General features: G+C 42.9%; 1 protein-coding gene across 1 annotated transcript; it reads right to left on the reverse strand.

Annotated features, from left to right (window-relative positions):
* Positions 1 to 1426: 1426 nt before the first annotated feature.
* On the reverse strand, positions 1427 to 11018 carry LOC117454006 (piggyBac transposable element-derived protein 3-like). Its single transcript, XM_071204714.1, has 3 exons — positions 10803 to 11018; positions 2895 to 3312; positions 1427 to 2751 (listed from the first exon to the last, which is right to left on the reverse strand). Exons 1-3 carry the CDS (start codon positions 11016 to 11018, stop codon positions 1427 to 1429), a joined length of 1959 nt encoding a protein of 652 aa, XP_071060815.1.
* Between the last annotated feature and the right edge of the window lie 13911 nt (positions 11019 to 24929).

A 24929-nucleotide genomic window follows, 5' to 3' on the forward strand; every position in this document is an offset into this window, starting at 1 on the left:
AGCAGTGAAGAAATGGATGATGTTTCAGGTTTGTGAATCTAATGGTGATATCTGCACTCTGGCTGACTGAGTAAGAAGTGAAAAAGAGTGATATAACGTTAATGTTATAGCTAGTAAACATGGAGTAACCACACTAAGTATACCCTTATATGTTAGTATGTATACATACATAACAGGGCTAAAAAGTATTCTAAGATGTAACGTTAACCCTTCATACCTCAGTCTACTTTTAAGACACTAAAATAACGTATTCCAATTTTTATTTTGTTTTCGCGCGTGGAATTATAACGGCTCTCGTTTCAGCACACATAACAACGGAACTGACAGGCAACAGTCAAAAACGTGACTCTTACAGCCCGTCCACACAGCGGCTTTAGAAAAAGCTTGCCGTCGGGCGTGTCTGAAGTGCAACCAACAACCAATCACATGAATCTCCCGCCCCTGACCCACAAGCAGCGGTTTGATTGGCTAGAGCTTGTACTGGCATATAATTTGATTGGCTGACGCTTTCACTGAAAGCTTCAGAATCTTCAAAAGTTGAACATTGCTCAACTTTTGCAGCCTGAAACGCCAGGAAAGCTCTGCTTCCCACAATGCAGTTGGGCGAAAAGTGACGTCACCCCATTCAAAGTGAATGGGGTGAAGCTTCCAACGCCGCTGTGTGGACGGGCTCTTTACGTCACAAACAAGATGGTGGATGAGAATAGATCTATAAAACGAGAAGCAATGCGCCAGAATCAAGGTGAGACTATCCGCATCCTTTAAAACTCTACGCACATTCGTTTCACCGAAATAAGTAAACGACTGTATTTGAGTGAGTTAAGGCATTAGTTTGCTTCATTAAAGGGTGTTAACCCTTTATAGGGCACTCATTGAAATACTTTGAAATTCTAAATTTCAACCCTAGAGTGTTATTGGAGGACATAACAATACTGTTTTACTTTTGTGAAATTTTCCAAAATATTTAATTTTCATATAAAAAATCAAGGTCAATGAAGTGATCATATATGGTTCCTTGCCCGTTTCTGGTAAACAAAAAAAAGTATGACAAAAATACATATAGGGTGAAAGGAATATTTATTTTAGAACATTAGAACATAACTATGCACTTAAATACAATATAAAAAGAGTGTAGAGTCGTATGAAATATAATATATATTATGTAAACGTTTTAGTGCAAGGGTATGAAATAAATATTTGTAATGTAAACGTTGTAGTGCAAGGGTATGAAATAAATATTTGTAATGTAAACGTTTTAGTGCAGGGGTATGAAATATGTTTGTATATAATGTATTTAATATGTAGTATACATGTTGACCTGCCCAGGGACTGCAGATGGGAAATTAGCAAACTGCTATATTCTGTTCCTTTTTAACATGGTCCCTGAAAACTAAGCTAACTAACAAAACATACATAACATGAGAAATTAGTCAAATTCCTCATGGTAACTGACAAAACAGTTACGCTCCGCATTCATGCAGAGGTGGACCTTGCAGACCCTGCAGACCACATTTGACCTTACAATGTTGCCTTTCCTGCTGCAGTACTTGCAGGTCAGGCGATTGGCATGTACAGGGGCATGGAAGAGGGAGGGATCAAACCGCACAGCCACATTTGGGGTGTGGCTGCGGTGTCCACGGACAGGCTGGGGGTCAGCAACGGTCATGCTCTCAACCAATGAAGATGAGCTTCTTCGGGAGCTAGACTTGACTGGCCACTGGTTGCTGGCAGCCCTGAACACCTGAATTCTGAAGCTTTTCAGAGGCACGCCATTCACACCAAGGGCCTTGCAGTCCCGCCTGTACATGATCCAGGCATTTGTGAGGCTGACATCAATGGCGTATGCAAACATACGCATGTACCACCTCTTGGACTTCATGGGGGTGCGGTAGAGGTGGACCAACATGTCACTCTTATCAATGCCCCCCATGTTGGCATTGTAGGTCCGGATGACAGCTGGACAGCTCACCGGCTCCTTTGTCTTCGTCTCACTGCAGTACCTGATGACTGAGGACATAGGCTCCACCCCCATGTCTGTTGACAGCAGAGATACCGTTCTGTTGTCCTTCCACCTGAGAGCCAGGATCCCATCATCACTCATGATGTAGTCACATGTTCCACGAGGGACAGCCTTTTTCTCCATTTCCTTGATGGACTTGAGCGGGGGCTTTCCAATTCTATTGTCCCTGGCTGTCCCTGTATACCTGCAGTTCTGGTCTCGGAGGTACCGCACTAGCTCCAGGCTGGTGAAAAAGTTATCCGCAAAGATGGCTGTGGTGCTGGGGGAGGACATGGTACTTGCCAGGACAGAGACAATCTGGCTGGTGGCACCCATGGCTTGTTGTTCAGGTGTCAGGGGGACACCGTGGGCCTCCAGAGTAGTCTTCCCCTGGTAGAGCACCATGTCGTGGATGAAGCCATCCGCAGAGGCCCTGGAAAACAATTTAAAACCCCACTTGTCTGGCTTGGTCTTTATATACTGCCTCAGGTTGCCGGCTGTCTTCCCTTTGTAGGCAACCATCACCTCATCCACAGACTGTTTGGGGGTCTGCGGCTCACGCCTGAAGGCAGAATTGAGGAAAATGAACAGTGGCCGGATTTTGAAGAAGCGGTCAATGGAACCAGGAAGCTCAGTGTTGTCATTGAAATGGACAACCCTTTTCAGCAGCCTGAACCTCTTTGAGGACATCAGGTTGGCAACTTGAGGGATTCTGGTCTCCATGGCCCAGTAATCTTCAACAGATGGGAGCTCTGAAATCCCCATATACATCAGGATGGACAGAAATGTCATTATCTCATTCTCATTGGTGGTGAAAGTGGTGTTAATGTCCTTTTGAGTGGCGTACAAATTAGTTTGGTAGGTGATATGAGTAACAATTTCGGGGCCAAAGTACCTTGTGAAGTACTGAAAAGGGGTTTTAATGTAGTCAGGGGGAGAGTGCTGGTATTCCGGCAGTTCTGGGTTTTCCAGGTCAGCTTTTGCCAGGTGGTTGGCCTTGCTGCTGACTTCCTGGGTTTGGTGGGCCTCTTGGCTTGTAGTGCTGGCTGCTTGTCGTCATCGTCGTCGTCATCGTCGTCGTCATCGTCGTCGTCATCATCATCGACCTGGAGCACTGCAGGCTGCATGCACCTCCTCTTGGCAGAGGGGTCCATGTCACTTGGGCCTGGAATGTCCAGGTTATGAGTGGGTGGGACAAAGTCAGGGTCTTCCACATCGTCATCTTCCTCCTCGTCATCGTCACTGATGGCAGGGTGTGCTGGCACAATGACAATATCCTTTCTCTTGGAATAAAACATCCGAGTGGACAGTTGCTAAAAATTAAACACATGCAACAAAACTGTTATAAGGTCATAACACTGACAAAATAGATAAAATAGAATATCATATTCACTATTTATAGCTTGAAAATGTCTAGAAATTGGTTAAACTTTTCACTGAATCACTGTATAGTGTTATACAAACCTTTGGCAACATTATAATATAAAATCCTAAATTGTATTGCCTTATTTGTAATTAAAATGTGCTATGTATGGCTTCCGCATCGGGTAGACAGTTGCTAAAAATTAAACACATGCAAAAAAACATAAAACAACTGCTATAAGGTCATAAAACTGACATAATAGATCAAATAGAATATCATATTCACTATTTATGGCTTGAACATTTCTAGAAATGTGTTAAACTTTTCACTGAATCACTGTATAGTGTTATACAAACCTTTGGCAACATTATAATATAAAATCCTAAATTGTATTGCCTTATTTGTTATTAAAATATACTATGTATCGCTTACTAGACGGATCGGGCGTATGTCCAAATATGGTCATATCCTACTAACTCCAGTGTTTACCTGAACGGGGCGTATGATCAAATATGGTGCCCGAACTTTTCATGCCGTATTTTCACTAATTTCACTCACTTTTCCGCTAACAACACAAATGTCCTAACCTAGCACAACTATTCAACCATACAATGTGTGAGTTTCGTCAACTTACCATGGTTAGTTTTGTTGTTTCACAGAATTCCGTGAATGCACGGAGCTGCAAAATTGCCTTTTTCCGGATTCCGAGAAAACCGGAAGTTTGAAACGTTTCAGGTCTCTGCTGATTGGTCAAATTCCCCAATGGCGGGCTTTGTGGCGTAGAGTTATCTTCGCTGATTGGCTGGGAGAAAACCATATGCTTCTCGACCTCACTGAGTCGCAGCAGTGACGCCATGTTTGGTGTGTGCGGAAGTGATCAAATATGGTTCCTCGCCCCATAAAGGGTTTTAATGAGTGTTCTCCAGTGCCTTTTGTCCGCTTTAAGGTATTATTAAGGTAGGGTTAATGTTGCTCTCAAAGTGCACCAGATTGATGCTCTTAACTTCAATATTTAAAAACAATCTTCCCGGGGGAGCATGCCCCCGGACCCCCCTAGAGTAGGCTACGACCCCCCTAAAGGATGTTCGGTCCACCCACTACTTGTAAAAAAATAGCACTTTACCCCTGCACTCCCCCCCCCCCAACAACTCCTGGGCTGAACCCCGGATCTCCTACAATCCTAAATCCGCCACTGATCGACAAAGACGTTATCACAGAGAGATGATGATTCCCCTCCGTATAATGTGTTCATATCTTGTATGATAGTATTCTTGCAGTCGCTCCCATATTGCGAACACTATCCTGTCCGCTATCTCCCACTCCTGTGCGTTATTAAGAAACTGGCTAGCGCATGCTTCAGCAAGATGCATTTTCTGGAAGTAAGGGAGGAAGTAAGGGTCAAACTTGGTCATTTGATTAAATTGCGTACATTTGTTTATGCACTAAGGCTTCAGATCAAAGGGAATCACCCCTACTCTTTACTGTATTTAAAAAATCAATCAACTGAAAATCTGACGTTGCATTGATTGTGTTGTGACTTTTTTTGATTATGAAATAGATCATTCTTAAAAAGTGTCCTCTGTATGGCACAAGTACAATCACACCATGCAAAGGAGGAAAGGAAATAAGAGAAATGTAAAGCCCAGGCCAAAGCACGATGGCAGATATGATATCTGCACTTGCCAGAAAGCTTTTGCAAGATGTTGGGACTTTAGAGGAAACCAGAGAGAAGCAGGAAGAGGATGAATGTGTAGTTGTTATTAGTAGGCAGACAAATGTTCAGTGTCTGTCTCTCCGCATAGATCTGTATTACATCAAACGGCCTGTTAGATGTCAGCACAAACAAAGCCTAAGTTATTTCCCCCGATACCTTTAATGATGCAATGTATTCTGCCATAAGCTGGCGGGTAGTAGCAATCAGTCGGGATATATGGCATTCCTACTTGATTCTTGGAGCAAATAGTCATTGCACAGCCGCACTTGACAGGAGTACAAATTTATCATTTGCTTTACGATATCCCCCAAATCAGTTCAGAATGCCTTTAAAGGCAGAGACACATGTGGGTCGTCTGTTCAGCAGCGGCTCCCTGCGGAACATAAATTCTGGGCTTCCACAGCGGGACGGGCCTGAAGTGGGAGCGGACATACTTTACTAATAAAGAGTCGTTCTCCAGCTCTGCTAATGGCTTGAAGGGCAAGAGTTGACTTTTGTTGCAGTTAAAACTCAAAGTGAAGATCAGACATTTTCAAGATATTACCGTTTGATGTTCTCCCTGTTACGATTTAACCTGTAGTTCATGAATGGGTTTTATTTGGATGGCCAATAGTGGCAAACACGCAACAACTGCCCAAAACACTTTCATTAGAAGATGATACGATATTACTTTATTTGTCAGATCAAGTCTGAAATTTGACTTGCGTCACAGCAGCTCCATGTCCAACATCAACAGACAAATATCCAGACAAAAATACATGGAACACAAACAACAAACATTTAACATAACAGCACAATCAGTGAGAGAAAAGCTGCTCAAAGAGCCTTCAGCTGCATCTGATCTGGGATCAGCTCTGTGTTTACTGAGAGGATTGCTTCAGTCTGACTTTATTGAATGGTGGGACCCTGTATCTCCGATCAGATGGTAGCAGCTCATATTCTCTGTTCAGAACATGGTTTGGGTCAGAGATGATGTTGATGGACAGCCTCACTAGGTTGTTATGATAGGCTGAGTCATGAGGGTTGACCAACAATCTTTGAGCAGATTTTTAACAGGTGGAGCAGTTTTGATTTTAAAGCTGCTGACAAACATTTGTACCCGGTAGTATTGCAGTATTGCAGAATGGACATGAAGATGATGCAAATACAAAAACACAATTGTGAGAAACACATGGAAATGTGTTGTCAAGTTGGTGACCATGTTTTTTCATTAGCATGTGTTTTTGCACATTTCAATGTAACGCAGCGTCCACACTACAGCTTCAAAAAAAGCTTGGAGCTGGGCGTGTCTGAAGCTTGGGGATTTTATTCAAGCAATGCGACCAACAACCAATCACATGAATCTCCCGCCCCCGACATACAAAGCAAAAAACCCCGGGGATTGTATGGGAGCAATATATATATAAACTCCCCAAACAGGCGAAAACCTACCAGTTTCACCCACTGTCTCTGCCCCCTCCCTCCATGCCTGGTTCCTCCGGTTTGTATCCCGGTAGGTGAAGAGGGTCTGGTCATACAAAACCGGGTGATTTGCTACAGCGATAATTAGTTTCTCCTCCAACCTTTTTTGAAATATAGAAATGAACGGCGGGATATCTCTCCCAGTTTGATTGGCTACGGCTTGAGCTGTCAGATTATCCGAAACGGGATTTGATTGGCTGGCGCTGGCTACTCAATGTTCAACTTCTGACGCCGGAGACGGTGGAGACGGACCGCTATGCTACCCACAATTCAGTTCGGCGAAAAAGCGAGGCAACGTGACGTCACCCCATTGAAAGTGAATGGGCAGATTGAAGCTGTCGACGCTGTAGTGTGGACGGGCCGTTAGTCAAACATTTTAGATTTTTGGCAGCATGAACATGGGTTTGTTTGGAATAACTTGAGTTATCTATGAGTGGCTACTAATTAACAGAGATGCAACAAAAGTTCACTGTGGAACGCTTACACTTGCACAACACCAATTTTACCTTAATACTTGTCTGTGAACAATCATGGTAATAGGATCAACAACGCAGGCACCCACTCGGGAATTTGATCCAAATGTGTTTTTAATCCCTCTTTTATTAAGCAACAGATCAGCGCTGTGCTATGCGTATTTACCTCCTGCACAAAGCCTCACCCGCAGCTGACAGGGGACATGTGCATGCTTACAGAGACCTTTTTTGGAGGGAAAATGACAAGATAGCTAAATGCATTTCTCATCTTCCGGGCAATAACGAGATTATGTGATGGATAGGCCTCTTGGGAAACCATTTCTACGCAGGCGATACAGATCCTCTCTTCCCCACACGCTGCTGAAATAACACAGTGTCAGAGGACAATTTCATTAGCTAAGATTAGAGGCAGATTGCTGAAATCACAGGACACTATTCTGCCTGAAAGATCCAATGTTTGACAAGTGTTAGTGGAGGTATCAAGAATTGGGAGACTTGGGTAGAATTGTAGAAGACAACAATGTCCACCTTGAACTGAATATATCAGATGTCTTATAATCTATTAAAGGGGCCCTGTTGTTCTAATTGTCAGGTTCAATGTCTCCACTCTGCTTACATTATCAAAAAAGCAGCTCTTTTCACCCTCTGTCTGAAACCAGAGCCCAGTCTGCTCTGATTGGTTAGCTGGTTGACTCTGCTGTGCTTGGTCAACCTCTTCCCATCCCTAAAGCCCCTGTCACACTGTCCCGAAATTGACACCCGATGGACACACGAATATGGAATTGTGAATTTCGCACGAAGATGGCCCCGAACCACACACGAAGGCAACATTTACATTACATTTAAGATACAACTGCAACGAAAGTAACAAAAACAATTATGTTACAGTACTATGATACTGTACTGATATCTTCAGACTTTGTTCTTTACTTTATCCGTCTTTATATGTAGAAAATATTACGTTTTCTCCGCAATGTTGTTTCCATAACAACAACTTCCTGTCAACTGTCCTTCAAAATAATATATGATATCCTTTTTAGTTTCACAGAACACAAATTGGGTTATTTACATAATATATTTACATGATTTTGTTGTGCAATAAAACAACCCGATGGACACACGATAAAGGAAATGTTCAAATTCGGCTGTGATCGTAGCAACATCGGGCCATTCGTGAGGGCATCTTAAGCCATCGTATGACCGCTGGCGGAGTTTCTCAGGCTCCGGCAGCAACTTCGTGAGCGGAGGCAAAATCTTTGGAATGCCAAAAAATTGCCGAAGGACCTTGCGAAGGTTCATTTTCGTGTTGAATTCGTGTGTCAATTTTGCCCTTCGTAAGGCCATCGTGAGGGCACCTTGTTATCCTCGGTGCCATCGGGCATTCGCCCCGATCAGAGTGAGGGCGAATGCACCGATGATAACACGAAGATGACACGATTTGACAAGATGCCCTCACGAGTGCCTTACGAAGTTGCCGCTCACGAAGTTGCTGCCGGAGCCTGAGAAACTCCACCGGCGGTCATACGATGGCTTAGATGCCCTCACGAATGGCCCGATGCTGCTACGATCACAGCCAAATTTGAACATTTCCTTTATCGTGTGTCCATCGGGTGTCAATTTCGGGACAGTGTGACAGGGGCTTTAACCACGTACAATGTATTGGAGGGCTAGCCAATAGAAATGCAAGCGTTACAAAGTGATGTCACTATGTTCTGCTGGAGGGAACTTTAGAACGTTTACATGCACAAAAACCTACTTAGCACTCTTCAAGAAAGGGAAATGCATCATAGGGCCCCTTTCAGTTAAGGTCCCCGGGAGAGACCAACACTTTCTCTTGGGTCTGAAAACGTGCAGGATGCCCTGTTGTAGCATTTGTACATGTAACGATACTGTGCACATTGTCTGTGAGATAGAGTATGTATGTTTCTACTCAGTAACGCGTGATCACAAAGACCTTTCACATCTGATTACAATTCACGGTACGAGTGCATTTTTGAATGGTTTCTATTATTCTGATCCACTTCTCTCTTTCTTCCTTGCTGGATTTCTAATTCCTGTTGCAACACAATGGTCCAGAGTCAAATGTGACCACAGCACTGTCCTGCGTGGCAAGGACGAGCTAAGTAATTGATGAAAGCTTGATGTGAGTGATAACCAGCGTTGGCAGCAGTATGGAGAATCATCGTAGCATCCTGTAGCGGTGATGAGCTTCAAGGAGAAGACCGTCCTGATCTCAAGTGAAGAAGGGTCTAATGAGCAAACATGAACGCAGATCCTAAACAGATGCTCTGGTAGGAATGCACACAACCGCAGCTATTTTGAATTCATTATTTCTTTCCTCTCCTCCCCCTAATACAAGGAAATGTGTATTTCACTTAGCTGTCATCAAGCACGCAGCTGATGATAGGGGCTTTGCAGTGCGTTCACTCAGACAGCAGCAACTCTGGCAAGGGTTTGTTGTTTCATGGCAACCCCATCATTGGGTCGAAGTATTTGAAAAGCAATCATATTTTGATGTGGCTAGCTGCTTAGGATCTGAAATGTTGACGTCCAAAATGACGGGTTAGGGTTGTGGTGTAATTCATTGAAAGTTTTTGCAGGGAGTGGATAGGAAATGTCTCGAGACTGAACTCAAAAGCCTCTAATCAGTGAGAGCACTGCATCAAAAGTGCAAGAGAACACACGAGATCTGCAGCAGGGAGAGATGGAGTTACCTCAGCTCTGAATGTGAGACAATGATACCGATTGCAGAGTAGATACAACAGATTTCTCTGAAAAAGTAGTACCGTACTTTTCGGACTATAAGCCGCGACTTTTTCCCCCATTTTTTTTGTACAGCTAACGGCCACTAGGGAACCTCCTAAATCTATGGATTTTACAGGTAAAATTAACCACCTTTAACTCTATGGGCTCTATGACCGGCGGGCTCCAGCAGGAAGAGCTGGAGGCCGGAAAAGAGTGAGACAGGTAGCGCGCCAAAGTAAAAGTGGAACCGAGAGACAGAACGAGAGCAAGACAGACGGACAATTTAGCTGCTGCGGCTTATATGCAGGTGCGCTTTATAGTCCGAAAAGTACGGTAGTTGTTTTGATTTTGCTGCACAGTTTAAGCATGGTAGACATAGTGTTAAAGTCCTCTGCAGGTTTCTGGAGAAAAACAGTGTTCAGTCCGTTCATCGAAAATCAGTATTTACCCAAAAATAAATAAAAAGTACGATCAATGTTGAATCTCCGTAAATAGTTTTTGAAAGTTAGTTCCATTATATATATTTTTAAACATTTTTTTTCTTCCTATAACCTCTTCTCTAAAGGGTTTAAAAACAGTGAGATAATATATAATTAATGCACTTTTACATAGATTGTAATGTATCCTTTTGTACATGTACATATTTGTTTAATTTCACTTTAACTGCGCCATGTTTATATTAATAATTGTATTTTACTTTATTATAAAACTAGGATTGAAGATGAATATTACTATAATATTGCGATTACTAATTCATTTGTTGGTTGAATACACACCGTACACACAGTCCAAATACACAAATACAGATATGCACAAACACATGCATTTTGACGAAAACCAATTTTGCACCAGAAAGAAATAAAGTATTCTGATTCTAATTTGTTACCAAACTATTTATTTAAAACATATAATAAAAAGATCGATCACCCAGCACACTCAACTGGCTCCTGCAAACCATTTAAATCGGATTAATCCCGGGCCAAATGTGAACTTCCTGATTGTGGAGCACAGGAACAACTGGCATTCATTAATACGGCGGGGACGAACCGTCCCTGGGAAGATAAATGAACAAGAGAAACGCTTTGCTAGGGACCGAGTGAAGGTCGATCGTGAGATGCGTCTTTCAGCACGTGCTCTGGCTCTTCGCTGGGACACCTTGTTGGGAGTGTTCTCCATCGGAGCGATGCTGCGCTGGAAGCTCGAGAAACATCGAGCAGCACACCAAATGATGACAGAGTGTTTGTCTTTGATCTGCTGATACATGCTCGCTCTGTCATTTGTCATTAATGGCAAGTTAAGTTGAATTTGAGAGCACTGAAAATTACTCAAACCACTGGACAAACACAATGTTGGCATTGGACAATTATAAAAGATAACTTTGTGTAAAGAGTCAACATTCCTTCACTTCTGACAAGGACGTTATGTCATCGGTTCAGTTTGTTTGTCACATTAGAAAAACCACAGGCCAGATTTTCACGAAACTTGGCGGTCGAGTGTCGCATGGATCAAGAAAGAACCAATTTAATGTTGAAGCAGATCAGACTCACAGGGCGCATACATGTTGTTGGTATTAACATTGAATGGTCATCTGGATTTTCCTAGTGTGACTGCGCTCCGACTTTACCCAGTTCAACTAAAGCTTATCTCGTATTCTCTAGTAAGGGTCCACTTTCTTGGTCTGCAGACACCCAAAGAATATAGGTTGAGTACCCAAATCTGACTTATAGCTAGGGTGGTAGTTTTAGAAAAAAGTGTTGTTAAAGGCCTTAAAAAACCGGCTGTCAGTGTTGCATACTTTGCACCTTTCTCGCCAGATTTAGCCACTTTAGCTTTTATTGCTAGCTACTTTCATTAGGAAAGAGACTGCAACATGGGGCCTGGTTTTTCAGTTATTTTGAAAATGTAGCATACTCTTGCTGGCTTCTTCAATGTTACCCACCGTAGCTTTGAGTGCCAGTGTACAGGCAACACAAGGCTTAAGTAGAAACATCAAAGCTTTTTGCTGGATGGTGCCAAATTGGAAACTCCAGCTAGAACAATATTGGGAGGTGTAAAGTAAACAACACCCTTTTCAGCGTTCGTTTAAACCTCTACCAAGAAAGAACAGGGAAGCTCCCAGTGAAAGTGTGAAAGTGAAGCAGAGCATTCCTTAAAAACTACGTACATCCTCCACAGCTTCCTTCCTGCATAACATCTTTTGGAATAAATGTCTTAGTGGGAAAAGTTCAGTACAGTATTCAACAGTAATCCAGAAAGGCCTGAAGTGCAGGCACGCCTGAGAGAGGTTAAGTGGCCCTTCAGTGGGTGTCGTTTAAAAAGGCTTTAATGGCGAGCCCACAATAACAACAGTAACACTGTCACAGACACTCACCTCTTTTATAGTGCTCGCCTCGGCTCCTTGAAGGATTAATGCGTCACCATAGCAACATTGACCTTTAAAGTCTCGTTGCAACCCGAGCCAAGGCCCAGATGTATGGCTGTTTTCATCTTGTTACAGCAGATTTATCTTCACAATAAAAAAGAACAACAATCTGCAGAAATCATTAAGGGGAGTCTGCTGGAAAACTCTGGGTCAAAGGCAAAAGTGCACCAGAAGAGCTGAAGGATAATGTTGGTATGATAGAGTACAAACACGTGGCAGTAAAGCAAAAACAAACAAAGACAACTTGAAAAACACTTTTTGTTGTCCATTAAAGGGAAATGGAAACACTTTTCAAACTGCTTTCCATGCGACAATATTCCCATTAGGAAATGTATTTATCTAGTCTATTTCCAATGTAAACGATCGAGATACGCGAATTTATTTTTTGAAATACGTGCCTAATTAGACCCTCCAGAAAAACGCGGGCTAAAATCCTTGATTATGCGATCAAACATGCGGGGTTTTATGTGATTTTATGCGGTGAAATTGCGGGAAGTTGCGAAATATGCGGAAAAAATAAATATTGGGCTGTCTTATTTATTTATTCTCTCTCACACACAACCTGCCACTAACGTTAAACCCCTTTACTATTCAATTAAACACATTCAATGTTTATTTATTGTAAAAGCAATTTTTTTTTTTTAATCACACTCTCTCTCTCACACACACACACACACACACACTTCTCCGCCTCATTCTGTTTTCATTTACTCGTTCGTTATCTGACCAGCTTCAATCTTGTAGGCTACTCACTTCATTTCTTGTAGCCCTCGAAAGGGTTTTGGAGGCCGATGCCTCGGTGAACGTGAGTTGTTTGGCTTTCTTGTCCGCAGCAGCAGAAAGCATGTTCGAATGTTTGAATGAATCAAAGTGGGTCGTCACCGCCGATGTTCTCTTATGCTCCAACACAGTTGCACAGGGTGCAGAATAGTTTCCCCCCAGACATCGGGGTACTGCTTTGCCCGGTCTTTAGCAGAAATGTTCGTCGGTAAATGAGATGGATTAGATTTTCATCTTGGTGAAGAGAAACTCTCGTGTGAGCTCCACACGTTCACTCTACGGTGTTGTTTACCTTCTGTGATGCGCGAGCTGATGACGTCGCGCATCATCACTTCACGTCAAGACGAGTTAACTTTTTTTTTTTTCAACTTTGTGTGGAAAAATGCGGGGATTATGCGGCCTTTTGATAAATATGCGACTTTTTAAAAATATGCGCCATTTTGCTGATTATGCGGTAATTTCTGCGATCGCAGAATCGCGTTTTTCTGGAGGGTCTACCTAATGACCATGGGCGCTTCCATTGCTCCGGGACTTTTCCAGTGACGTCACTGAGTGGGTACGGCTTCCTGGGCCAAAGCTCAATAACAAACAACATGGCGTGCAATGCACCATTAGTTTACATTACAAGAAAACGGTCGTCGTCAGGAGTTTATTGTATTGCCCCAGGCTGCACAAATGGATTTTATACGAAGAAGGAAGAAGTACATTTCCATATGCTGCCACTAAAGGATGAGAAGCTGCTCAAAGTCCAGTCTGGATGCCTGGTTCAATACAAAACATTGGATTTGAAGCCAGGATCTGTTCCCACAATATTCGATTTCTCAACGTATGCAGTCGGGAACACCGACCGTCCCAGCACGTCGGCCGCGCAAGACAATGACAGTGTCAACAAACGTGAAGTTCGAGCCACCAAACGAGTTGCTTCAGCTGCCGAGAGAGAGGTAAATATTGCAGCACTACCAGATTACTAGCTCACACATGTATTTACTGACACAGTGTGACCTTATTAATTAACGCAATCGCGTCCAAACTAAATGGTAGCTATTATTATGACGTACAATGGAGAATTGGGGGTGTTCTATAGCTCAACTAATTAAACTGGCATACACACGCTCATCTGTCGAAAACAGCCCTAAAAAGGCTAGTATTGCTATTGATGGATGGTATTGCAGGACCCAGAGCGCACGGAGCACAGAGCGGACAGCAGATAACGGAATTGCAGTTGTATTGCTTATAGATTATCAGAACATTTCAAAGGGGACACAGCCCCATTGGATATTAACCTATGGATTAACTACATCATCGTTTTTATCGTTGTAATACCATTGAAGACCAGTTTAGACCAGACAATGAGGAAGGTAAGCCGTTAGCCTGGCGTATGTTAGTACCTAGCGCCACTTGTTTTGATGTACGTTTTTGTGGATAACCTCGCGAGTTTGTATCTTTCAGTGTTGAGGTGAGATTCTGTGTCTTTACGATCATAAACAATGTGTTGGATGTGCAGCTAGGATAAGTAATAAGGGAGCTAGGAGTGATTTTCGGTGCAGTAATAGGTTAGCATTTTTCGCTCGGGGCTAATTCAGAGGCTCACTGTTAGCATTGAGGTTTTTTTTTGAAAAAATGAAAAAGATCAGTTAAATTAGTTTTTTCCCGTTATATGGATATAAAATATTCATAGTTTATTAAATATTAAGGTTCCTTAGACGTTGTTTCCTGCAAATGACGCAATTTCGGTTCCGTGGGGCCTAAGAAGATAACAGAGTATGTTTTTATTTTTATTTATTTTTTTGACATTTTCCGATGGCATCACCACACAATTGTTACATGTACACCAATCTGTGTTGTCCATTCGTCCCGGGTTTTGAGCAACATATTCTTCCTCTGAGACCCGAGTCGGTACTGGAACTGGTGGTCCCACTCAGCGAGTTCAGAACCGTCGGTACTTTCGGCGGATTCCGGATCGTATGCCACTCTATTCGACCGAATCGGTTCATAAGCATAGTCCATGGGATGCCTGGTAACTGTAGATGCTTCCACATCAATGTCATCTCCCGACGAATAGTCAAATTCATCGTTCAAAACGTCCATCTCATTTCAAAATTCCTCCATCGCTGCCATATCTGCTACGTTGTGTTGACTTCCGGTATGGATACCCGGAGCGAAAGACCCATCCAGTGACGTCACCATTTGGGACTCCCCTAATGGCGGCGGCCTGGTCCCGGAATTCCCCACCCGGCCGGCGGATAATTAATTTTCTTTTGGCGAGTAATATCATATACAATAAATATTACGATCAATATCCATTGCAAAATGAATAAACTACTGGAATATTATAGCTGTAATTGGTGTTTACTTTCCCCTTTAATGACTGAAAATACAGCACAGCTTCACAGGTTACATTACATTACATGTCACTTGTTAGACGCTTTTATCCAAAGCGACTTACATACTCAGTACTGTGGGTAATCCCCACAGGAGCAATTTGGGGTGAAGTGTCTTGCCCAGGGACACAACGACATGCTGACTGCAGCGGGGTTTGAACCTGTGACCCCTGATCCGAACACCAACGGACAACCCACTACGCCACATGCCACACTGTGGAATAGGCCAACAAGGACATGGTCAAATGTAAACCAATGTTCAGGTTCATATTTGAATTGTAGAGATGTCCCGCTTCTTAGACATCACGGTACAATTTTGAAGCGTTAGCCAATACAAGCGCAAGTGTTACATATCTCACACACACAAAGCCGTGGCAGCACATCACTCCCACCCTCATCCACCTCCACTGGTTGCCGGTCAAGTTCCGCATAACTTATAAAGTCCTCCTCCTTACCTACAAGTCCCTCCATGCCCTTGCCCCCCAGTACCTATCGGACATCCTTCACCCACATGCCCCACCCCGGAACCTGCGGTCTTCAGACTCTGGCCTGCTCACCACCCCCTGCACCAAACTGAGAACCTTCAGGGACAGAGCCTTCAGTGTGGCAGCCCCCACCCTCTGGAACGCTCTCCCTGCGGAGATTCGCAACATCCCCACACTGGACGCCTTCAAAAGGGCCCTCAAGACCCACCTGTTTGCCAAGGCTTTCGGCCCTTAAATCGATCTGTTGTTTTGTCTGTCTGACCTTTGTTTGTTTTGTTTTGTTTGTGCTTGCCCTATTCCTGTAAAGCGACCTTGGGTCCCTTGAAAGGCGCTATAGAAATCTCAGTTATTATTATTATTATTATATGATGTCACTATGTTTTGGAAGTAAACACAGGAGTCCAATGGAGGCGTTTCGGGCAGGGGGGAAGTGTCTGGAAGAGACACTTTAGGTTGATTTCAGCCTTTGCAGACCATTTACATGCATACAAACCTATAGAACACACTTAAGGAAAGGGAAAATAGATTTTGTAGCTTGACTGATTCTGCAAATGTAAGTTCTATCAAGAGTAATTTATAATTCATGCTTCATTTTGGGGGGATTAGCGTCCTCATTTCTCTCTCCCTGAATTAGTCTCGTGTGTCGTCTATATGTGATGAGGCAAAGATATTCAAACCCCAAAGATGTCCTCTGGCATCTCCTGACGTTACTCAAGTCTTCTCCGGGACTTTGAATGGAAGCCTGAGAGGAATGTTTTGTATTCGGAGATGAAGTCATTAGCGTAGCGCGCAGCTAAAGACAGATGACACGGGGAGGTGGTGACGAGGAGTTGGAAGGGCAGAAAACAGTGATGGCTGCGTTGGTATTTTAAGCAGACGTCTTCATTCCTCCCCGCCGACGTGAGTGATCCTCCTCCATTTGCCACGGTGGGGAAGCTGTGTGACCCCGCGGGGGCACTCGGCTGACTGGCCTCTCTGCAGTGCATCCCTTAAGCAGGCTTGACCGACCTGCAGTCACACACTCTGCGGTCAAGCCCTGGGCAGGGGGATTTGAGATGTGACAGCATAATCAATTTCCATGATTCATGATCACCCCGAAAGGAGGGCGCGCTGAGCGACCGGGCAGCTGAGAGAGCAGCGCAGGGGGGGGAATGCTGACAACAGCACTCCACCGACTTCTATAGCAATGGAGACACGTTTACACTATAGCTGTGCTACCCCAGTTCCTCACACAGTAAATAACAATAATGTGAGACTTTATTGATCCCAGTGGGGAGATCCTGTCACTGAGCGCTCTGCAGAGAACAGTCCGAGCTCAAGTTTAGCCCCAGAACGGAGAAGCACCCCGCAGCTATAACGGTGCTTCAGCTCCAGATTCATGAAGATTACGATACGAGGAACCATTTGCACTTTTGGTTTAGCTACAGGAGGTTTTGTATTAAATGGAGATTAACAACTGCAGTCAGGAGAGACTAGAGAGTCATATCTAAGCAAATAGAAAATGCATCGCCGAAGACAAATTGTTTCTGCTTCGAGAATAAACTCGATACAAATACTCGTTTTCTTCTCTAATGTATGTATCTCTGTTACAATCGCTCTGAGACGGCACCGTCTTTTGTGAATCTCATGGGAACCATGTTACATGTACAGTTAGCTTTCTCCTGATTGCTTGACATGTTAAATTATGTTATTGTTTGTGCACTGTGTGTACAATGTTCTTTTGTACATGATGCTTTCATTTGATGATATTCAACAAGTACACGCATGAAGAATATTTTGTGATGTGTTTTGCATTATAACGTGATTTTACTGCCAGATTTGTGATTCTTTTTTTTCAGTAAGACTACTACATATTTGACACAGACAAGTCATTTGAATAACTAGATCTTCCAACCCCCACTGTTAGGCTCCTGCATGTCCATTTAATTACTTATCATAGAGTTAGATTGAGTACTAGATGAATGAGTAACTTGTGTCAGCTCTCAGGAGAAGCAACTTTGGCATTTTTAGAAGTGTATAATGTATTTTTGATATATGCCATTTGTTACGCAGTGAAACGTGTGCAGTTGGATTCTGTCATTCTATAAATGCTCACAGTGTAAATTAGTTAGAAAATGTGATTCCGGTCGGACTTGGCAGTCGGTCAAATGGGACCAGGTTTGTATTCCATGTGTGGTATAGAGCCAGACATCTGAGTAAAGGACATATTTGCTGTGAACCGTGTTATCCTTGTAAAACTCGGGGTTTCTGCTTTTCGCCCTGGGAAGCTGTTCGATTTCTGAGTTGTGGAAGGAGGGAGGACAAGTCTGCTAAACCCTGATCCATCAGACCTCATGAGCAGGAAACACTTCAGATTTACAAACACTGATCATTAATTTTCTTCGACATTTTAATTGCAAAAAGCATTTCATTCATTTCTCAGATTTCAAAGTAAAGTTAATCCAAGTTATTCATTTCAGAAATGGTGATGAGGTCTTTCCCTATGGCGGGTTTTTGTTTCGTTTTCACTGATAACTCAAGGTTAACACCCGTCTCCGTCTGCAGCGTCTGTGAATGACTCCAACAGCTGAAAATATGTGCAGATGTGAGACTTTGTCGCTGTGGATAATGTCACTCGTAGACGCCGACTTGAGACGGAGAAATTGAATCTATGGTCACTCCCCTGCATTCTCGACGGGGTTCATCCTGTGACCTTCCAACCCCGAGAAATAATTTAGATATCTGACAGGGCTGAACATATGATGATGTGTCCTTGTAACACTGTAATTAACACCTAAATAAATAAACACAAATATTTGGTTTTACTGTCTAAATCCCTTCTAATATGGCGTTTGCGCGTTTATGTTCATGCTAAGGTGCTTATCTTCTGTGACTGCTGTAGGTAGTTTGTAGAAATCAATGTAAAAAACATTGACATGTATATATATATATAAATAAAAACGAGAGTAGCCATGTTAAATTGTTTAGGCAGCTATTAGCTGATTTTTGTATTGCGACACGACTGTGTAGTAAACATTAGACCTGACAGACATGGGTAGATATGTTCAATTAGCAAAAGATTACTCAGTAAATCACTTTTTAGAAATAGATAATGAATAATTCATTTAGTAAAATGTGTGTTGGAAGTATATAAGTTGTATTGTGTATTGTATTGTATATACATTCCTTTCTACAGCTAGAGTTTCACACAGTATTGAATTGGGGTGTTGGGATATATACGTATTGATATCAAAATATTAAAGTACATGTATGATAATATTTTACAAATAATTCAGCGCTTCTTAAATAACTTCTGTTTCTCTCTGTTGTTTCTTTCAGTTTATATGGTTGTTAAGTTTTGTTTTGTAGTTATGGTTACAGACTCTCTTACATGCCTACAATTGTATTTTGAGTCTAATACATTTCCCCAAAAAGCGATGAACAAACTTTAAGCTATAAGTTAAAGAGTCATTTGACACAAAGCATTGTTTTATAATTAAATGATAATATTAATTGTGTAGCTCTAAGATCAACTACTGCCTTTTAACAAAAGTACAGTAGAAGCAGATTCGTAAATAAGAGACTGGTTAGTCGTCTTCGTTTGTTTGTCCAGATCTCAAGGTCATGGTCTCTGGCCCATTAGCAGTCCATGGCTGCCTGTGTGCTAAACATGGACCGAGCTGACGGTGGTGTGTGTGTGTGTGCGCGTGCGTGTGTGTGCGCGTGCGTGTGTGTGTGTGTGTGTGTGAGGAGTGTGTGCGGAGGTCACAGCTCAAGAGCTGATATGTCTGTCTCTCAAAGGGCAGCAGGAGATTGGCCTCTCCTGCCCAGACGGCCGCTGACCCCTGTGGAGACAGTCCCGCTTCAAGTTGCTGCCGGGCCCTTTGAAAAGAGCCCGGCCCTGCTTGAGTGATTGGCCATATGGGCGACAGTGCCATCCAGGAGCCCCACGCTGTGCAAGGCATGAGTGGGAGGCACGGCCCCTCCCCCAAACTCCCATATCCCAGTCATCGTGTTTCTAGTATCTCCACCGTCCGTCCTAACACAACTACATGCTGTAATGTACAGTGCAGTAAAACGGGACTTCCCCTTCACATTACACACATTCAGACACACATTCAACACACGCATCACACACAAGTGCACATGGAAATATACACCCTGCAGCTCAAGGGTTAGTATCCTGAGTGTCAAATTGTGCACTTACATTATTGTTTTTATAATAAATGAACATGATAAAGACTGGAAATATGTAATAATTTCCATATCTCAAACAGTGATTGCTTAACTGTAATATTAACACATTTTTTGACAGTTTTTATAATAAACTGAGCTCACTAAGATATAAAGAGGATATTGAATGATAACCTGTGCACTATTTTAAATGAACACAAACAATGTGGCTTTGCGGCCGAGGGAAAAAAATACACATGCGTTAATCGCGTAATGTATTTTTAATCTACTCTTCAAACACCTTAATTTAGGATTACTCCTTGATTGACTTTTCAAAATATGTATTTTAGCCAGAAGAATAGTTGTATTTATTAAAGGGACCATGTCATGCTTTTCCGGTTATTACCCGTCCCTTTGTGTTCTGTAGCTTTTTATGCATGTAAACGGTCTGCAGAGTCAAAACCCTCAAAGTACACCCTGTAGCGAGTAAAACTCTGACACAGAGAAGACCTGTCTAGCTGCCCCAGAACGCCTCGTTGGAGACTTCTCTTTTTCCATTGTTTGCTTCCTGGGTTCTGTGACGTGTGAACGCCCAGATCAACAACAAATGACCGGATGGGCCCAAATGGACCAATCCACGGAGCACGGAGCACACCAGGATCCCTTGGCTAACTAACAGGGAGTCCCATTGACTTGCATAGAGCTCCTTGAACGCTGGCAATAGACGAGTTGGGATCGCAGAGAAATGCTCTCCGCAGACCCGTTCTCACAGCGTTATAAACCTTATTCTTTCTCAACATCAAGCCACACTTATTGTTTTTACTTCGGCTGTGAGTGTTTGTGTGTGCTCAGGATGAGTTTCGCTGTGTTTCGCTGTATCGCCGACCCGGAAACCTGTCCGCTCCTCGCAGCAACGAGCCTCGCAACGTCCCGCACACTGGGCTCACAGGGAGGGGGGGCAGGAGCTCCAACAAGCTGTTTAGGACAGAGAGTGAATACACACACTATACAGAGATGCTGTGAGAAACCAATGTGATTTTGGGAAATTGCACAATTTAAATCTGTTTTAGTCGACCTCAACAATGGACAACATCTACCATAGATGTAGAACAGGGAATAATTACAACTCAAAATGACACAATATTCCTGCTTTTATGTTTCAATTTTATTTTTGTTCATTTGCATTCTTGATTGTATTACACTTGATGTGTTTTCATTATTTTCCAACCTTTAACTGTGTGCGGTCTTCATCAGAACTTTATTTAGCCTCCGTATTGTTTAAGGTTGAATGTGGGCCCCGAAAACATTTTTGATTCTTAAGTGGGCGCTGAGTTGAAAAAGGTTGAGAATCGCTGCTCTAGGGTAAGCAATCATTTTGTTGTTGTTTACACACGGCATGCGTACACATTACCGTGCACCCACATTTGTTCTCTCACATGTTTCCCTGATGCTGTATGATCTGTCTCAGTTTGTTTTGAGATTTATTTGACAAAATAATCTCTTTGTTTTTTGTGCGGTCTTTACGGATGAAAAATGTCCACCTGTTCCAAAAAGTTCAGCCCGTCCGAAGCAGACAGATTTGTGTCTTTACGCTGTGAAATCCTTTCAACGCATGTGCAAAAATGCACAATCGTCAAGCCAAAACATTTCTTCACCAAGTGCCAGATTTTAGCACATATCTCGTAAGACTGGAACAGGTGAAACAAAGCACCCGGGGATTTAGTATATTGGTCTTTCTCCCTGCTCCTGCCTTTTTCATTCTGTATGACGTCTAAATACTGCAATATAATGTAATACTGAAAGCACGTTTAACTATGTTACTAGTTACTAACTATGTTACTACCTGATGAATAATGGATTAACAGTAAAGGCCTGATATTACCACGGGGGCCGCAAAGTTCTCGGTGCAGTTCACACCGCAGGTTTATGGTCTTCAAACATCAAGACCTTGGGGCGGTGGTGGCGAAGTCGATAGGGACTTGGCTTGGCAACTGGAAGGTCACCAGTTCAAGTCCCGGCAAGACCAAGTGCTACCGAGGTGTCCCTGAGCAAGGCGCCGTTCAAAATGGCAGCACACTGCTCCTAACACTAGGATGGGTCAAATGCAGAGAAACAATTTCCCCACAGGGATTAATAAAGTATATCAAATCAAAAACCCACACCTGCAGAACATCAAGCCGCATATTAAGGCCTACAAATTGAAGCATCATGACTTTCAAAATATGAAACTGCAGGCGGTCCAAATGGGTTAGAGTTATCAATAACAGCTGAAGAATGAAATATGTTAGCCTCCCCTTAAGTGGGGTTTTTATTGATTTATCATTGACCTGATAACAAGAGTTGTAAAGCCATTTTGAGGCGTCCCTCCTCCCTCTGCCCTGCCACCTTTCTGCGCTGTCAGCCCTGCGCTTTAGAACACTTACTGCTGCTGCTTCTGCTCGGGCAGCAGTAGAAACATTTCACCAGAGTTGTAAATCTCCTTGCCAGAAATGTTCTTTGATTTTTGTTCTTCCCCCTCTCCCAACTCTCTCTCTCGGCATACATCACTTTGCGCATGACTGTGCAAAGCCTCAAAGACTTATTTTGCAGAGTTGAACAGACAGGGGGATTAAAATGAGCAAAAGTAATTTCACGTTTACGGGTACAAATTTGCTCACATTTTGTTTCAGTTAAACGTTGCGGCTGCACACTTGTCTCATTGGAAGGAGGGGGAATCCCCCTGGAATTTGCCTTCCAGTCCATGTGCTTTGTTTCACATGGCTTTTCTTTTTTTATTTATTCATTTACCAGGCCATCTGGTCTTGGCCTGAGTCACTCCCAGGTCAAACAGTACTTTCACTTAACATCAACCGAGGGGGATTTTCTTTCTTTACTTGATGTGTAGAGCGCAGGCAACATTTCAAAAATATGAAATGGTGTGATAACGGATATGTTTAAGCTAATAATCCCATATGTTATCACATCTAAAACTGGGATAAGCCTTCTTCAGTCTTTTTCCATGACACAGACATACATTTGTATGTAACCAAAAAGAAATGTACCACACTCTTTGGCAATTAATAATATTAGCTGATACCCTGCAATATAAATTAAAGAGGCCCTATTTTGCTTTAGGGGGGTTTTCCAATACCTGTAGTTTGTTATTTAGCTTTGTGTGCATGTAAATGGTCTGCAAAGACTAAAATCCTTCCAGAGGGAGTTTCTCTCCCACACACGCCTGCACAAGTTACCCTTCATATTCTGGTTATTCACCTCAAATCCCTTTCTGTTTCATACTAGTGAATTTACACCTCCACCACAGCTGTGCCGTCACATTATATTGTTCTTATCTGCTTTTAGTATCAGTTCAGCACTTGAATGTCTAATTCTGACACTGTTTATTAGGAGCAAGGTGTTCTGGGAACGAGAAAGAGGTCCACCGGGCCCAAAGATCTCATGCAACCCTTGTTTGCTCAGCCAGCTGCACCCCTACGAAGGCAACAGTAACATGAAACACTTAACAGCAGATTGACAAAGGTCATAGATGAAGTCAAGGTATTAAACAGGTGCGGGGAAAGAAGAGAGTGGGAGGAATAAAAGTGAGTGAAGGGAGGCACTGAGACAAAGAGGGGATGAAGAGACGTTTCACTGGACAAACTCCGACCTCTCACTCCTCCCTGGATGCTGATGTCATAAATTTCAGGTCGTTAAGGGTCTGGACACCTCTTGGCACCCACTTCAAAAGAGCTGTGAGGTTCTGCCTGTTAGCTTCAGATTTGGCATGGAGGACGGGCAGGTTGTGATCCAGTTGCTGCTGCACATCTGGCTGGCAGCACCTTGGCTGAAATTGAGACTTTGTGTCTCCTGAAGTTTTCTTGTGACATCTTTATGAACACTAGCCATTACCCATTCCAGCACATGGAGCGCGGCAGTCAACTCGAGCTACAACAATACATGTTCACGTGATCTTGGGGAGTAACGGATTACACAGGTCCCTGTATTCCCTTACAGTTACATCGAAAAAGATGTAAACAGATTGCTGTTACATTTCAGAACAAATGGGGATTACTAGCAGGATTACTATGTTATTAATAAGCGAAAAAAGGGCATTTCCTTTTTCTTGTTAATTTCTTCTCTGTACTGTTCTGTCGGCTAATACTTTGAGTGTGAATACGCCTCCTCCCCGAATCTGCTTTATGGTTTTTACATTCCTTTTTTCATTTGTTTCTTTCTTTCTATTTAGTAGGTTAACCTATATGTTCATTAAAAAATGTGTCTGTGACCTTCGCTATATGTATTGAATAATGCGTTTCTTAAAATAACATAGGGGTATGAGAAAAGAAAGCACTTTTTGTACATAAACATGTCATAGTAGAAGCCAAATACAAACATGAACCTCAAAATAAGAACCCCATTTATTAACATTTCAAATTGCATTTCTCTAAACTACCAATCTGACTGTATCTGTGGCGACCCACACCCCTAGCTGCCCCCCACTCACCCCTGCATGGTTCCCAACTCCACCGCTCCAGTGAGGGTGAACCCTTAATGCAAAACATTTGGGGTGTCTTCCGATTTCCAGGTCTCTGAGGAAGGTGCTGCTAAGTGGAACCGTGCAGGCTTGCTGAGTATCCATCTTGAGAGAGTTGTGAGGGACAAACCTGCACACCTTGTCTACATTACTACAACGGAGTCCTTTTATGTTGCTCTCCTATCGATGAATCTACATCGCCTACACTGATTTATTGGTTGGCCTGGAAGTGCCCCTTAAAGCCTCCAACCCCCCTGAAGTCCTCCCTTTCTTGTACAAGACGAAAGGAGGATAAAATAAGAGATTGGTGTGCAGTTTCTTTTTGTTCATGCTCTGACCTGTGCACCCACCTCCACTGTCCCCATCTCACCAAAGCGGCTTGGCATCGACACAGTGCTTATTGTAGGCTCTGAACAGGTGCAGAGTGGGAACCGTGAGCCAGAG

The sequence above is a fragment of the Pseudochaenichthys georgianus genome, chromosome 10 (assembly GCF_902827115.2).
Source record: "Pseudochaenichthys georgianus chromosome 10, fPseGeo1.2, whole genome shotgun sequence".
Classification (NCBI taxonomy): domain Eukaryota; kingdom Metazoa; phylum Chordata; class Actinopteri; order Perciformes; family Channichthyidae; genus Pseudochaenichthys; species Pseudochaenichthys georgianus.

Bases quoted from the DNA above. Each gene is read 5' to 3' on its own strand.
- LOC117454006 (XM_071204714.1), bottom strand. From the start codon at position 11,018: ATGTATCAGCAGATCAAAGACAAACACTCTGTCATCATTTGGTGTGCT. The intron at 3,313-10,802 runs GTTCGTCCCCGC...TTTAATTTTTAG, and splicing joins CATTTATCTTCCCAGGGACG to CAACTGTCCACTCGGATGTT. The intron at 2,752-2,894 runs GTACTTTGGCCC...TGGGGATTTCAG, and splicing joins CCTTTTCAGTACTTCACAAG to AGCTCCCATCTGTTGAAGAT.